This window comes from Podarcis melisellensis (genome assembly GCF_964234715.1).
Source record: "Podarcis melisellensis genome assembly, chromosome: 14".
In the NCBI taxonomy this organism is placed as follows: Eukaryota; Metazoa; Chordata; class Lepidosauria; order Squamata; family Lacertidae; genus Podarcis; species Podarcis melisellensis.
In genome coordinates, this window is record NC_138546.1 from 8,004,010 (window position 1) to 8,017,827 (window position 13,818).

Sequence of the window (13,818 nt, forward strand, 5' to 3'; positions counted from 1 at the left end):
AGTGGTAGTGGCAATGTTTTCCAGATTTCTTAGGGAATCCCTTCTGTCTCCTCAAAGATGGGGCTCCGAGGAAAAGGAGAATTTCAGAAACTAATGAAGGCATCTTTCCCAAATGCATCAAGAAATCCGATGAAGCCGGAAAGGTTGGCGACAAAAGCTCAGAGAAAAGACGTATTGCATTGGAACAGGTGAGTTGCTTTGTATGAGAAGCCACTGCAGTTGTGCTGAAATAATGAAATTAAAGCAGGGTTGAGAATGGAAAACTGTTCTGGGTGTGCGGCTTGTGCTCTTCTGGTCATCCTAAGCGTACTCTTGGACTGATTTTTTTATTTTTTTAAAAATGCCGGGACTGAAATGTCTTGATAGTTTTGAGTTGTTCATTTCAGCCTTGCGTAACTACTGCTATTTTTGTTTTGATAGCTCACTTCAAGCCCTCCTGGGGCTGGACAAGTCCAAAGGTAATGCTGCACGTGGCAGTGATGTTGCTGTGTAAATTGGGGTTGGGAATCTCCCACCAAACTTAAGCCTTGCATCAGGGCTGCCAGCCCAGTTCTAGTCCTGGATACAGCCGATTCCCTCCGCTTCTAGCCTGTTCCATTCTGAAAGCTCATAATGAGTAACAAATGATTTTTATTTCTTAACTAAAACTCTTTAATCAAAGCTTTATTTTGCTGTCTGATCCAGGGGTACCAAGTATTTCTAGCAGGCATTACTATTACTATTACTATTAATTTAATTTATTCCCTGCCCTTCACCATCAAGTCCCACAAAATTAAGAATAGTTAAAGCACATTACAGTCACAAGAATATGGTGGGTTCTGAAAACGCACATCTCCAGTAAAGAGATGTGTTTTCATTTGCCCAAAGCAAAGTTGTTATCCCTGAACTATGGCCCTTTCCCACTGAAATGCACAGGGAAGTGTTGTAGCCCAGTTCAGAATGTGCCTTTCTGCATTGTATCATTTTCTCTGTATTTCTTTTCTCTTATTCATTTGCTTTTCAGTTAACCAAAGCAGGACCATCAGTAATAAGCAAAGAGGGCACATAGCTCTCCTTGACCCCAGTAACAGAGCTTATAGACTGACACCATGTCAATTAGAGACTGACCAGAGCCAGTGGAAGGTGATTGACAACTTGATAAGATAAGGGGAGTTTTAGGTAAACAACTCCAAATATGGGGTGTCCAGTTGGTAAAGAGTCCATGAATATTGCAGAGCTGATAAGGGCATGAGAGCATGTATTCTGAATGCTATATAGATGCCTTGAATTATGTACAGTGGTACCTTGGTGGTACCTTGGTTCTTAATCCATTCCAAAACCAAGGCGCACTTTCCCATAGAAAGTAATACAAAACAGATTGATCCATAAAATGAAAACAATAATTGATGTACTGTACTATAAAATAAGAAAGTATTGTCGATAAAAATACTGTAAAATTATAGTCATTGTTTGGAGGGCCTGCAAGATAGAGCTGTTCCGCCTGGCCTTTGGTTTGGACTCAGTCTGACCCTTATGTTTTCCCTCCCCTTACGGTTTTGATCTATGGGCTACTTTTAAAATGAGGCTGCATTTTAAATTGCATTTTAACCTGTATTTTAAATTGATTCCCCCCCCAGTTATGTTTTTATTGTAATTTTACTGGTGTTAGCCGCCCTGAGCCCAGCTCTGGGTGGGGTATAAATAAAATTCAATTATTATTATTATTATTATTATTATTATTATTATTATTATCCATTTCTGCATTCACACAATCAATCAATCAATCAGCTGAACTGGGTTCCACACAGTCACAAAAACAAATGAACCAAAAAAGCCTCAAAAACGCAAAATGAATAGCAAAACCAAAACTGCCAAATACAATGGTACCTTGGTTCTTTAACTTAATCCGTTCCAGAAGTCCATTTGACTTCCGATATGTTCGAAAAGGAAGGCTCAGCTTCTGATTGGTGTAGGCACCCCAGAAACAATAGCTGACAGCCACACCGGACATTCGGCTTCCAAAAAACATTTGAAAACCGAAACACTCCACTGGGACTTCCAACACGACTTTCCCTTGATTGGGAAAGGACCAGGTGTAATTTTCAGAGCTTCCTTTTAAAGGGTAACAGTGTACGCTGTTGTTGACATTGGACTGTACATTAAGAACTACCTGATCCTGGACAAGAAATTCCCCAGTTTTTTCGGAGGGGGGGCAGCTGCATCTACACCCTCCTGCATGTGTGGCAGAGGAGGGTGTCTGTTCATACAGAGGTCCTTAGCCCAAATCCAAATAGCTGCTTGAGGCATTTGAGTTTTAGCCTCTCCAGTTACATGGCGTGGAACACGCTTTCAGCAGAGATTTTGCAGGTATCCTCGCTTTTGACTTTCAGACTTATTTAAGCTGGCAGGCCTTTATCACAGTTTGTTTGTTTGATCAGCCAGTCTCACCTTAATGATTATCTGCAGCTTTATTTTAATTTTTTTTTTTAAATGGTGTTTGTTTTATGCTAAAATTGTGTTAGTTTTATGCTAAGGATGATATGATGCTAATGAACTGCTTCAGTTAATCAAAATCCACAAGGACTTTTGCACATGACTTTGGGCAGCTTGACCTCTGGATTTACGTATGCATCATTTTTTAAAAAAAGTATTCCATGTATTCAGGCAACCCGGGTGCATGGAGTTTGTTGCATGGCTCTTTGGATCCTGGCCTCAGTGCATGTTGGGATGCCCGTGAAGCTGTGGCTCAGGGTGAGCAACTGAAGGTGTTGCAGGAAAAAGTTTTATTTGTGTTGGACTTGTTGCTTACTGCCATGCAAAAGGTGCTGTGCGTCGAGTCAGAGCTTTTAAAACTTCCCGCTTTCTAAGAATGTCTTGATTTAAAGGGTGCATGCTTATATGTGTTGTCCCCGTCCCCCCATTGTAGGTCAAATGCTTTATTCAAAGTCAGCTGGACAAGTCAATGAAAACCTTGGATCACAGGCTCGAACTTCTGACACAAAGAATCGACCACACGCAGTGCCTCCGGAAGCATGAAGCGATAGCTATTAAAATTGTAGTAAGGCAATGTTCCATTTTAAAAGCCTTGTCTGTCAGTCATGGTTTAATACATGAAAATTATAGGGCACAAACTTGTACATATGCACAAGCAGGTTTTTTATTTTATTTTACTGGAGCCTGTCGTGTCTCTAAGAGGCTGGCATCAGAAGCTGGTGTTATCAGGCATTTGCCAAGGCCCATATCCCGACAAGAGGTTCTTTGATGACCTCTGGCTCTGCTTTTCCTCCATGCTGTCACTGCCTGTCCCTCTGCCTTCTGAGTGTTCAGTGGTAGGAGCAAGGCAGAAGAGGAGGGAGCATTTTGCCAAGGGCCCCTGCAAAACCTGGAGCCAGCACGTTATATATATGTACAGTGGTGCCTCGCAAGACGAAATTAATCTGTTCTGTGAGGCTCTTCGTATAGCGGTTTTTTCGTCTTGCGAAGCAAGCCCATTGACAGCTTAGCGGATTAGCGCTATTAGCGGTTTAGCGGCTTTTAGCGATCAGCTGTTAAGCGGCTTATCAGCGGATCAGCTGATAAGTGGCTTAGCGGCTTAGGAAAAGGGGGGAGGGGGGAAAAACCGCAGGAACTTGCAAGACATTTTCGTCTTGCAAAGCAAGCCCATAGGGAAATTTGTTTTGCGAAGCGCCTCCAAAACGGAAAACCCTTTCGTCTAGCGGGTTTTCCGTCTTGCGAGGCGTTCGTCTTGCGGGGCACCACTGTATATAGAAATATGGCCCATAAGTCACGTGTTGTAGAGATCCCACTGCTGGCTGCTGTTAGACTTGTCAGTTTAACCCATGGTGTACAAATGTCTGACACCTTGCATGCAGCTGAGACCCTCTACTTGGCATGTTAAAGTGGTACAGGAAAGGGTGCTGGCCTGCCAGGGTGGCTGAGGGATGCAAAGAGGACTTAAGGGGGAGGGAGTTTTAGGAGTGGGCAGTTCAGGAGCAGAGGGTTAAAGAAGTAAGGCAGAGAAGGGAGCAGTAAGTCAGGGAAGCAACACTAAGAAGGAACAGAGAGCAAGTGCAAATAAACCTTTTTGTATGGCAAAGAGAGTAGCAGAGTCTCTTTGTGGTTGCCATAAAAGGGGTGAGAGGAAGGGATGATTGACTTGCAGTTGGCGCAAGCAGTTTGGTGGTGGGATTCCTTTTCAGACACTAGGAAAAGGGGAAGTAGCAACTTGGGACATTCCGTCAGATTTGTTAGAAGCCATTGGTCATTGCAAAAACACAAATGATGTTAGAAGTACATCCTTGAGCCTAGTAGCCAAACCCTTAGCTCCAGATATTTAGAGTTGCTTCAGTGCAACTGTGAATGTTGCTCCCCTTGTTCTAAAGTTTTTCTGCAGGCCAATGCAAGCTCTTCTTTCTCTTTCTCTTGCAGAAGAAAATCTCTAGGCTTGACAGACGCATTGATGCTGTAATAACAAGCCAGAAGAGAGAATCATCTAGAAAAGTAAGCATGCCACAGCACTATACAGTGGTACCTCAGGTTAAGTACCGTATTTTTCGCCCCATAGGACGCACTTTTTCCCCTCCAAAAATGAAGGGGAAATGTGTGTGCGTCCTATGGGGCGAATGCAGGGTTTCGCTGAAGCCTGGAGAGCGAGAGGCATCGGTGCGCTCCAACCCCTCTCGCCCTCCAGGCTTCAGGAAGCTATCCGCAACCCTTGCGCACCCGGCGGGAGTTCCCGCGGGCTCACAAGGCTTGCGGGCAGCAGCCTGCAGCCCCGGCGAGTGTCCGCAAGCCTTGCGCACCCGGCGGGATGTCCCGCCGAGCGCGCGAGGCTTGAGGCGGCAGCTTGTTGTCTGAAGCACAGGGAGCCCTCTGGAGGGCTCCCCGTTCTTTGGGCGAGTGTCTGCAAGCCTTGCGCGCCCAGCGGGAGGTCCCGCCGGGCACGCGAGGCTTGGGGCGGCAGCCTGCAGCCTGAAGCACGTGGAGCCCTCCGGAGGGTGCCCCGTGCTTCGGTCAGGCGTGTGCAAGGCTTGGGGCGGCAGCCGCAGCTGGTGGGGAAATAATTTTTTTAAAATTCATTTCCCCCCCCCCAAAAAAAAAAAACAAGGTGCGTCCTACGGGCCGGTGCGAAAAAGGATGAAAAATATGGTACTTAATTCGTTCCATAGGTCCGTTCTTAACCTGAAACTGTTCTTAACCTGAAGCACCACTAGCTAATGGGGCCTCCTGCTGCCGCCAGAGCACGATTTCTGTTCTCAACCTGAAGCAAAGTTCTTAATCTGAAGCACTATTTCTGGGTTAGCGGAGTCTGTAACCTGAAGTGTATGTAACCTGAAGTGTATGTAACCCGAGGTACCACTGTATTATACTACAATACTCCATCATCAACAGAAACAACTATTGCTAAGCCATTTTCCCAGTGTCTTAATTCTCTTGAGCTCAGAAACTGCTGCAGTGCCTCAGAAACTGCTGCAGTGCAACACAGTCATATGCATGCACTGTAATACCATATGTGTTTGAGTATGACTGGTTAGGCGTGCAGAAGGGAATCTGCAATGGATTCTGCGCCTTGAAAAAGAAGTTCTGGCTTCACTTCCTAACAGAGTGCCTGACAGGCCACTGCAGGGAGGTTGGAATTTTAAAATGTGAAGGGGTTGTGTTGCCTTCTAGGGAAACTAGCAGTGCAGCAGATGACGACAACAAAGCCTTTATTTATTTTTTGTGGTGGGATAAGGCTTTATCTTTCCATCTTAAGACAGCCGGGTTTTAAGAACAGTGGAGAGCAGCTCCTGTGTCGGCTTTCACAGCCGCAGTTCCCGATGTTCTTCACAGGCAAACTGAATGAAGCAGTGGTCTGTGGGGACCCATGATCTAATGGATTTAAGTCAAAAGTTTCAGGTGAGCATCAGGAAAAACTTCTTGACAGTGGGACCCAGATGCTTACTGATGGGGAACAGAAATAAACTTTAGTCAGCATGTGAGAGAACACAACAGTTACACTGGCTTTAATACCAGCAAGAAGAAGATGCTTCCTTTATGAAGGAGCCTGATTAGTCATACTGGAATATGTGGAATAGCACAGTGTACAAGTTATTTTTTTTTCCTCTTTCCTTCCCAGGCCCTCCCTACAAGACCACCTTTGCAAATTGAAATAAATTGCCCCAGCCCTCAGCATGGCAATGCAAACAGCATGCCAGCACTGTCAAAAGAGAAGCCATCCAATCTTAACAAAACTATCCCTAAAAACACAGAAAGGTAAGTCTCCCCAACAGCATGGCAGCTGGCCTTGTTCATTTGCTGCATGCTTGGGAAGTGCAAGTATTGGTCCGTGAAAAGCAGGCTTACATTCCTGTTCTCTGCATTTAGCAACACACGTACTATAACGCCTACTTCCCCCATTATTCATTTCACAAGTAAGACTTTGTTGCCTTAAGTGGAGGGGCTGGGTTCTTTTACATTTCTGCACAATCTATTTTGCATTCTTTTTTTTAATCAGCTCTGAAGACATTATATGCCTTTCTTGGGGGAAAAAAAGCTCAGACGTGGCAACAGTGAATCCTACAGGTACATGAAACTAAATTCTCCTTTCCCCTATTTTAAAAAACTTTTCAACAGTATGAGTCTTGTTTTGCAGCTGATTATTAGGTTATGTGTTATATATGCACACCATCTGCAAAGCACAATTAGCATGGTTCGAGAGGCAGAATAATACTCTTTCATAGAATTGTAGAGTTGCATGGTACTTGTAAGAGTGTAAGTCCCATTGATTGCCTCGTCAACCGCATTAATCCTTTGACTCAGGCTTGGCTGTCAAACTTGGCGGGCAGCTCCTGGGCAAAATTGCAGATTCATTTGGACATAATTTGATGCCAGAGTTTGGCAATACATGATTGAGCTCAGAAAGAAGACACGTCATGGTACATCTGCAAAACCAGATGCCTTCATCTGCCCCACCAGCAGTAAAGCACGTTTCTCCTATATTGGTCTCTACAGACAAAGTAGGCACTGTAGCTCTCCAATGGTTTGACTTTATCCCGGATGGTGCACTCTTCCATTGTTGCAAATCTGATTGCCCATTCCACATCCAATTCAGCAGATTGGTGAAGGCTCTGTGGCAAGACCACCTGGAAGAATTCTACCTTTATGATTTCTATATAACCATATATCCTAATGATGATTTTTATATATCCATGTATCATAATGATGCTTAAATCACTAAGGCTTCAGTAGGGCTAGAAGTGCCTAAATCTCAGGAATCCAATGTTTCCCTTTGCCCTATTTCTCTCTGCCCTGCTATTGTGCTTGAAGGAAACAATAAATCTGATGTGTTGGCATTTCGTATAGGGAACCTTCCCCAGACTGTTTCTCATGCTCACAAGATGGAGGGTGAGATGGAGGAAACGGGAAAGAGAAGTCGGCCACAGAATGCAATGTTCTAGCCAATAAAAGATGGCGGGGCTACTCAAGCTTCAATGGTCAAATAGGTTTCTTTTCCTCTTTATAGCTGAAAATTAGGGTAAAGGGCATCATGATGCACAATATTGGAAAAGCAGAACTATTCTTTACATGGGCATAGGAAGGGCTTTGCCCCGCTCATTGGCTTGATTTTGCTGCAATATGTAATGCCTAACGCTGTTTGTAAGCAGGTATATAAACCCAAAGCCCAAGGGGCTCGGGTTCCCAGGCTCTGGAAAGTATTCCACTGGGTCTTTATTGCTCAGCAATAAACTTTGCCTTCTTTTTCTCCACCGCTGCGTCTGTCAATTCTTGGACACATTTTGAGTGGGCAACAGGTATTCCTTATATGCTTGCAACAGCTCCTGCAGAGGGAAGCCATGATCTTTTGTCAGACGAATTCAAGCGTTTTAAAATTTTCACTTCTCTCAAATTCCCTTAGGTGTTCAGCAGAAAGAAACGTCTGTAAATGCCTCTACCTCAGCTGAAACTCCATGCAACTCTAAGGTCAGCTTTAACAACTCTTCCCCCACCGCACCCTGTCCATAGAATTGTAGAGTGGAAAGAGACCCCAAGGGTCATCTAGTCCCCCCAAAGGTCCACCCCCTTCCGAGGTACAGTGGTACCCCGCAAGACGAATGCCTCGGAAGACGAAAAACTCGCTAGACGAAGGAGTTTTTCGTTTTCTTAGCCGCTTCGCAAGACCCATTTCCCTATGGGCTTGCTTCGCAAAACGAAGCTTGCCCCGCAAGCTCTGGGGATAGCGGGGAAGCGCAGCGCGTCTTCCCCGCTGTCCCCGGACCTCTTTTGAAGCAAGGGGCGGCAGGGAGAAGATCGCTTCTCCCCGTTGCCAGCCCTGCAATCTCCGGGGACAGAAGGGAAGGCACACGCGCCTCTGTCCCTGGACCCCTTTTGAACCAAGGGGCGGCAACGGGGAGAAGCGATCTTCTCCCCTCCTCCCCTTGCTTCAAAAGAGGGGACAGAGGGGAAGGCGCACGCGCCTTTGTCCCCGGACCCCTTTTGAACCATGGGGCGGCAACGGGGAGAAGCGATTCTCCCCGCTGCCCCTTCCCTTGTTTTAAAACAGGTCCGGGGACAGAGGGGCAGGCAACGGGGAGAAGCAATCTTCTCCCCGCTGCCCCTTGCTTTAAAACAGGTCCGGGGACAGAGGGGAAGGCGCGCGGCGCTTCCCCTCTGTCCCCGGACGGTCTCCATAGGAACGCATTGATTGATTTTCAATGCATTCCTATGGGAAACTGTGCTTCGCAAGACGAAAAACTCGCAAGAAGAAAAAACTTGCGGAACGAATTAATTTCGTCTTGCGAGGCACCACTGTAGTCCATTCCACGGTCAAACAGCTCTTGCCATCAGAAATGACTTCCTAAAGTTTAGTAATTCAAAACCATTGGTTTGGCACCTGCCTTCGAAAAAGCAGAAAATAAGTTTGCTCCATCTTCCAAGTATTCTTTAAGATTCTCTTCTCTGTTGCAACTAGGATTTTATTCCTTTCCCCCATCCTATAGTGAACGGATCTGAATGATGAATGACTTTAAAGTCAGTTTGAGGGGGGGGGCGGTTGGCACAATAAATTTGTCATCCATATCCTCTGTGGCTGTGACATTTTGGGCCTTGCCACATGATCAAAGTGTGCCCAGTTATATTGAATTGGGGGACCCCCTTAAGAGATGGAACCCTCCGAATCTTGCTCTGCAAGGTAAATTACATATACAGGCCTCCTGGCCTCATTTGAAACACTTCCCTGCCCATCTGCGCCAGCTTGAGTCCCAAAGGAATTTACATTAGGCGAACGTTACCATGGGAATCTTGATCAGTGGTAATGTACTACCTTAAATCTAGAATATGAACAGCTTGTTTTATCATAGAATCATACAGTTTGATTTGTTTTAGGAACATATATTAGGAAGTGTGCTGGAACCGTTCAGCAAGTTCCTTTCCAACGGCTTACAGAAGTAAGCCGTTGCTATTCCCTCACCCCAGTCTCCATTCATCCTCCATCCAAGCAAGCGGGAGCCATGATCAGAGTTCAAGGACCTACACCAGCCAGGCGAAAACATTCGAGCGGGAGCACAGAGGGAGAGGCCTGGGGAAAATGTCTGAGAGCCAAACAACTGTGGAGGGAAGCATTCAGCCATCAGGCTCCCCGGTCCTATTACAGACCAGGACCAATCCTGAGAAACTTCTAGTTTTCGGCAGGGACGAGCCCCTTGTCCCAATTTTTGGCAGCACATTTTTAAAATTAGTTGTAGTACAGTGGTACCTTGGTTCTCAAACGCCTTGGTACTCGAGCAACTTGGAACCCAAACACTGCAAACCTGGAAGTAAGTGTTCCAGTTCGTAAACTTTCTTCAGAAGCCAAACATGCTCCATTTTAAATGTTACGCTTCCGTTTGGAGTGTTACGCTGAGGTCTGTCTGTTTTTGCTATTTATTTTGCGTTTTTGTGGCTGTGTGTGTGTGTGACTGTGTGGAACCCTGTTCAGCTACTGATGGATTGTGTGACTGCAGTACATTGTTTATTGCTTTCATTTTATGGATCCATGGTCTCGTTAAATAGTAAAATTTGTGTTAAATTGCTGTTTTAGGAGTTTTTTTAAAAGTCCGGAACAGATTAATCTGTTCTGCATTACTTTCTATGGGAAAGTGTGCCTTGGTTTTGGAACAGACTTCCGGAACAGATTAAGTTTGAGAACCAAGGTACCACTGTACTTTATTAGCCACCATGGCTAGTAGCCATTGGTGCAACGTTCCAGTGTCAGAATACCAACTGCTGGGAATTGCAGGTGGGCAGCTGGAGGCAGCAATGTTCTGAATACTGCTTGCTAGAAACCACAGGAGTGAGGGGGCGTGCATTTGTGCTCAGGCCCTGCTTGAGAATTTTCTACATATGTTTGGTTGGTCTCTGTGTGAGAACAGGATGCTGGACTAGGTGAGCCTTTGGCCTGATCCAGCAGTCTCTGCTGAGGTTCTTATGTTTAAACGATTTGAATTCTCTTAATTGCAGAACCCATTATTTATCGATTTGACTGATGAAGGAGATGACAGCAACAAAGGTGAGGAAAGTGCGTGCTTTCATATCCATGTTAATGTATTGGCGATGTTTGAAATGTATAAATGACTTTTCCACACGCAGTGCCCAGAACTAAATGGGAAATGTAAAACTACATAAGCAATATCTTGCCGAGCAGCAGTACAGCCCTGCATTTAATTGATACACATATACTTTAGTTTTCTGGTGAGTTGAAGCTGTTGCTGTGGTGGAATGTGACTGGCATTATTGGTTTCCTGCCTTTGTTGTTGCTGCAGTGGTGGACTTGAACATACAGCTGATTCTGCTAAGTAGTAATAGTAATTTTATTATTTGTACTGCACCCTTCTGACACGGGTGGCGCTGTGGTCTAAACCACGAGCCTCTTGGGCTTGCTGATCAGAAGGTCGGCGGTTTGAATCCCCGCGATAAGGTGAGCTCCTGCAGTTCAGAAGCACGTCAAAGTGCAAGTAGATAAATAGGTACCGCTCTGGCGGGAAGGTAAAGAGCGTTTCCGTGCACTGCTCTGGTTCACCAGAAGCAGCTTAGTCATGCTGGCCACATGACCCAGAAGATGTTCACCGGCTCCCTTGGCCAGTAAAGCGAGATCAGCGCCGCAACCTCAGAGTCGTTTGCGACTGGACCTAGCGATCAAGGGTCCCTTTACCTTTATTTGACTGGGTTGCCCCAGCCACTCTGGGCAGCTTCCAACATAAATAAAAACACAGTGAAACATCAAACATTAAAAGTTTCCCAGTACAGGGCTGCCTTCAGACATCTTCTAAGATTGTATAGTTATTCATCTCCTTGACATCTGACGGGAGGGCATCCCACAGAGTGGGTGCCACTACTGAGAAGGCCCTCTTGTCTGGTTCCCTGTAAGCTCTCAGTGAGGGAACTGCCAGAAGACCCTCGGAGCCTGGACCTCAGGGTCCGAGCTGAACAATGGGGGTGGAGACGCTCCTTCAGGTACACAGGGCTAAGGCCCAGGTATGTTATACAGCTGGCTGAGGGCAGATGGGAGTTGTAGTCAGACAACACCTGGAGGGCACCAAGTTGAGGACAGCTGCTGCATATGCTCGGTGCCAGCAATATTTAAAATGCTTCATTTTGTAGGAGTTGGTAAAGAAAAAAAGTATTGCAAAGAAAACCCTTTTTTATATATATAACATTTTAATGATTTTCCAAAAATAACCAAAATAAAAAACAATGCAAAAACAAAACAAATTGACTTCCCTTCTAATCCCTTCCTTGGTTCTATTATTAATATACTGCATGTCCATTGTTAAATTTGTAACCTATTTAAATCACCTTCATAATAAATTACAAGTAATCTTAAAACCCTGCTAATGTATTAACCTATGTACTAACCTGTGTACATCCCAACTGTATACAGTGGTACCTCTGAGTACATACTTAATTCATTCCGGAGGTCTGTTCTTAACCCGAAGCACCACTTTAGCTAATGGGGCCTCCTGCTGCTGCCGCGCCGCCGCCGCGCGGTTTCTGTTCTCATCCTGAAGCAAAGTTCTTAACCCGAGGTGCTATTTCTGGGTTAGCGGAGTCTGTAACCGGAAGCATCTGTAACCCGAGCTACCACTGTATATGCAATAAACATCTTCCATTCTTCCTTAAATTCATTATTATCTCTTCCTCTTAATTTCATTGTCAATTTTGCCATTTCAGCATATTCCATTAGTTTAATTTGCCAGTCTTCTTTAGATGGGACACCTTCTTCTTTCCAATATTGTGCTACTAAGAAAACCGATTCACCCGTAGAAAGCCCGGTCCTAAATCATCCTCAGCCTGTGCTGCAAACATCAAATGAGGTAGCTAAATGGTTTATTCATTCATTCATTCATTCTTAAGGGTATTTGGGTTGTAAAGGGAGGAGTAGTACCTCCAGTGGGGGGCATGTTGTATTCCTTCTGGATTGTTCAGGGTCGTTTCTGCTGTAGATGGAAGTGAGGGGCAGATGGGGTTTGTCTGCTGCGAAGGAGAACTCTGATCCTAAACCTCCGCTGCCTTGTGGGGTATCTTCGGGGGGAAGAAAAGGCCAAGGAGTAAACCCTTCATAAATCTGGAGTGGAGTCCCTAAGACAGTTGGATAGTGCTTTGTTTGCCTCCTTCCAGCAACTCCTGCAGCCAACGTCTTGCTCTGCTTTCCTTTGGACAACATTAGTGAGGCTAAGAAGGGGATCTTGTCGTCTGAGCAGCCCAGGACCTCCATACACACTGCTCAGGCTTGTGCACTGTGCAGGGTCACTTTGATGCTCTTAACGCAGCATTAACAAAATGGGAGGCAACAGTTGTGCGTGAATGGTCTCTGCAACCACAGCAGGCGCTGTGATTCTCCAGCAGTTTGACTTCACCCCTGAAAATGCACTCCATTGTCTCTCGAGATAGACTGGTGCCAGCGATACTAATTCTTAATGGCACTAATGCCTTTTCCCCAGCCCTGGTGGTGCCCATGAGTCTCAAGGCATCTGAAGCAGTCCCACTTTACTCCCAGGTAGGTGTGCATAGAATGGGGAAGGATGAGAGCTCCGTGGGAGAGCATCCCCTTTGCACGTACAGTGGTACCTCAGGGTTACAGATGCTTCAGGTTACTGACTCCGCTAACCCAGAAATAGTACCTCGGGTTAAGAACTTTGCTTCAAGATGAGAACAGAAACCGCGCGGTGGCAGCGGGAGGCCCCATTAGCTAAAGTGGTACCTCAGGTTAAGAACGGACCTCCAGAACGAATTAAGTTCTTAACCTGAGGTACCACTGTAGATGGATTGGTCCCAGTCTCTGGAAGTGCGATTCAGGGGGCAGCAGCATCCCTGTGGCAGAGCATCCACTTCACATGCAAAAGTTTCCAGGTTCAGTCGCTGGCATCTCCAGTTAAGAGTTGGGTAGCGAGCGATGGGAAAGATCGTTCATTGATTGTTTCCTATTTAATAAAATATATGGACCTCTTCTCAGTTTGTAAAATCTCAAAGGGTTCACAGTACATACAACCTTTGCTAAAATTACTTCAGAACATAAGGACCCTGCTGAATTAGGCCAATGACCCATCTAGTCCAGCATCCTGTTTTCACAGTGGCGAGCCTGGTGCTTGTGCGAAACCCACATGCAGATGGGATCACTGCGATCCAGTGGTACTTTTTTTTCCTCCAGGCTACACTTTCAGAATAAAAACTTGCTGCACGACACCAATTGAAAAGAAATGCATTGGAAAGAACAACTAGGATTGTCTTCAGTATATCATTTGATGCTCTTGGTTCTCATTTTGAAAAGATACCTATCCACATTCTATTAAAAAATAACCCACTATAGTATGCTAAACTATACAA

The 13,818-nt window shown here is 45.4% G+C and overlaps 1 protein-coding gene across 8 annotated transcripts in view; it reads left to right on the top strand.

The window, feature by feature from the left end:
* ATF7IP2 (activating transcription factor 7 interacting protein 2) overlaps positions 1 to 13,818 on the top strand; it is a 35,120-nt gene that overhangs the window by 17,365 nt on the left and 3,937 nt on the right. For 3 of the 8 annotated variants that reach the window (XM_081889172.1, XM_081889176.1, XM_081889175.1), the window contains exons 3-10: positions 34 to 188; positions 2,906 to 3,037; positions 4,408 to 4,479; positions 6,098 to 6,234; positions 6,476 to 6,543; positions 7,877 to 7,941; positions 10,456 to 10,504; positions 12,166 to 12,308. In XM_081889172.1, the coding sequence (XP_081745298.1) occupies positions 34 to 188; positions 2,906 to 3,037; positions 4,408 to 4,479; positions 6,098 to 6,234; positions 6,476 to 6,543; positions 7,877 to 7,941; positions 10,456 to 10,504; positions 12,166 to 12,308 (821 nt within the window). Of the gene's footprint in view, positions 1 to 33; positions 189 to 2,905; positions 3,038 to 4,407; positions 4,480 to 6,097; positions 6,235 to 6,475; positions 6,544 to 7,876; positions 7,942 to 10,455; positions 10,505 to 12,165; positions 12,309 to 12,935; positions 12,992 to 13,818 lie in introns of all 8 variants that reach the window. The other 5 variants (XM_081889179.1, XM_081889178.1, XM_081889174.1 and 2 more) reach the window with 5 other exon arrangements.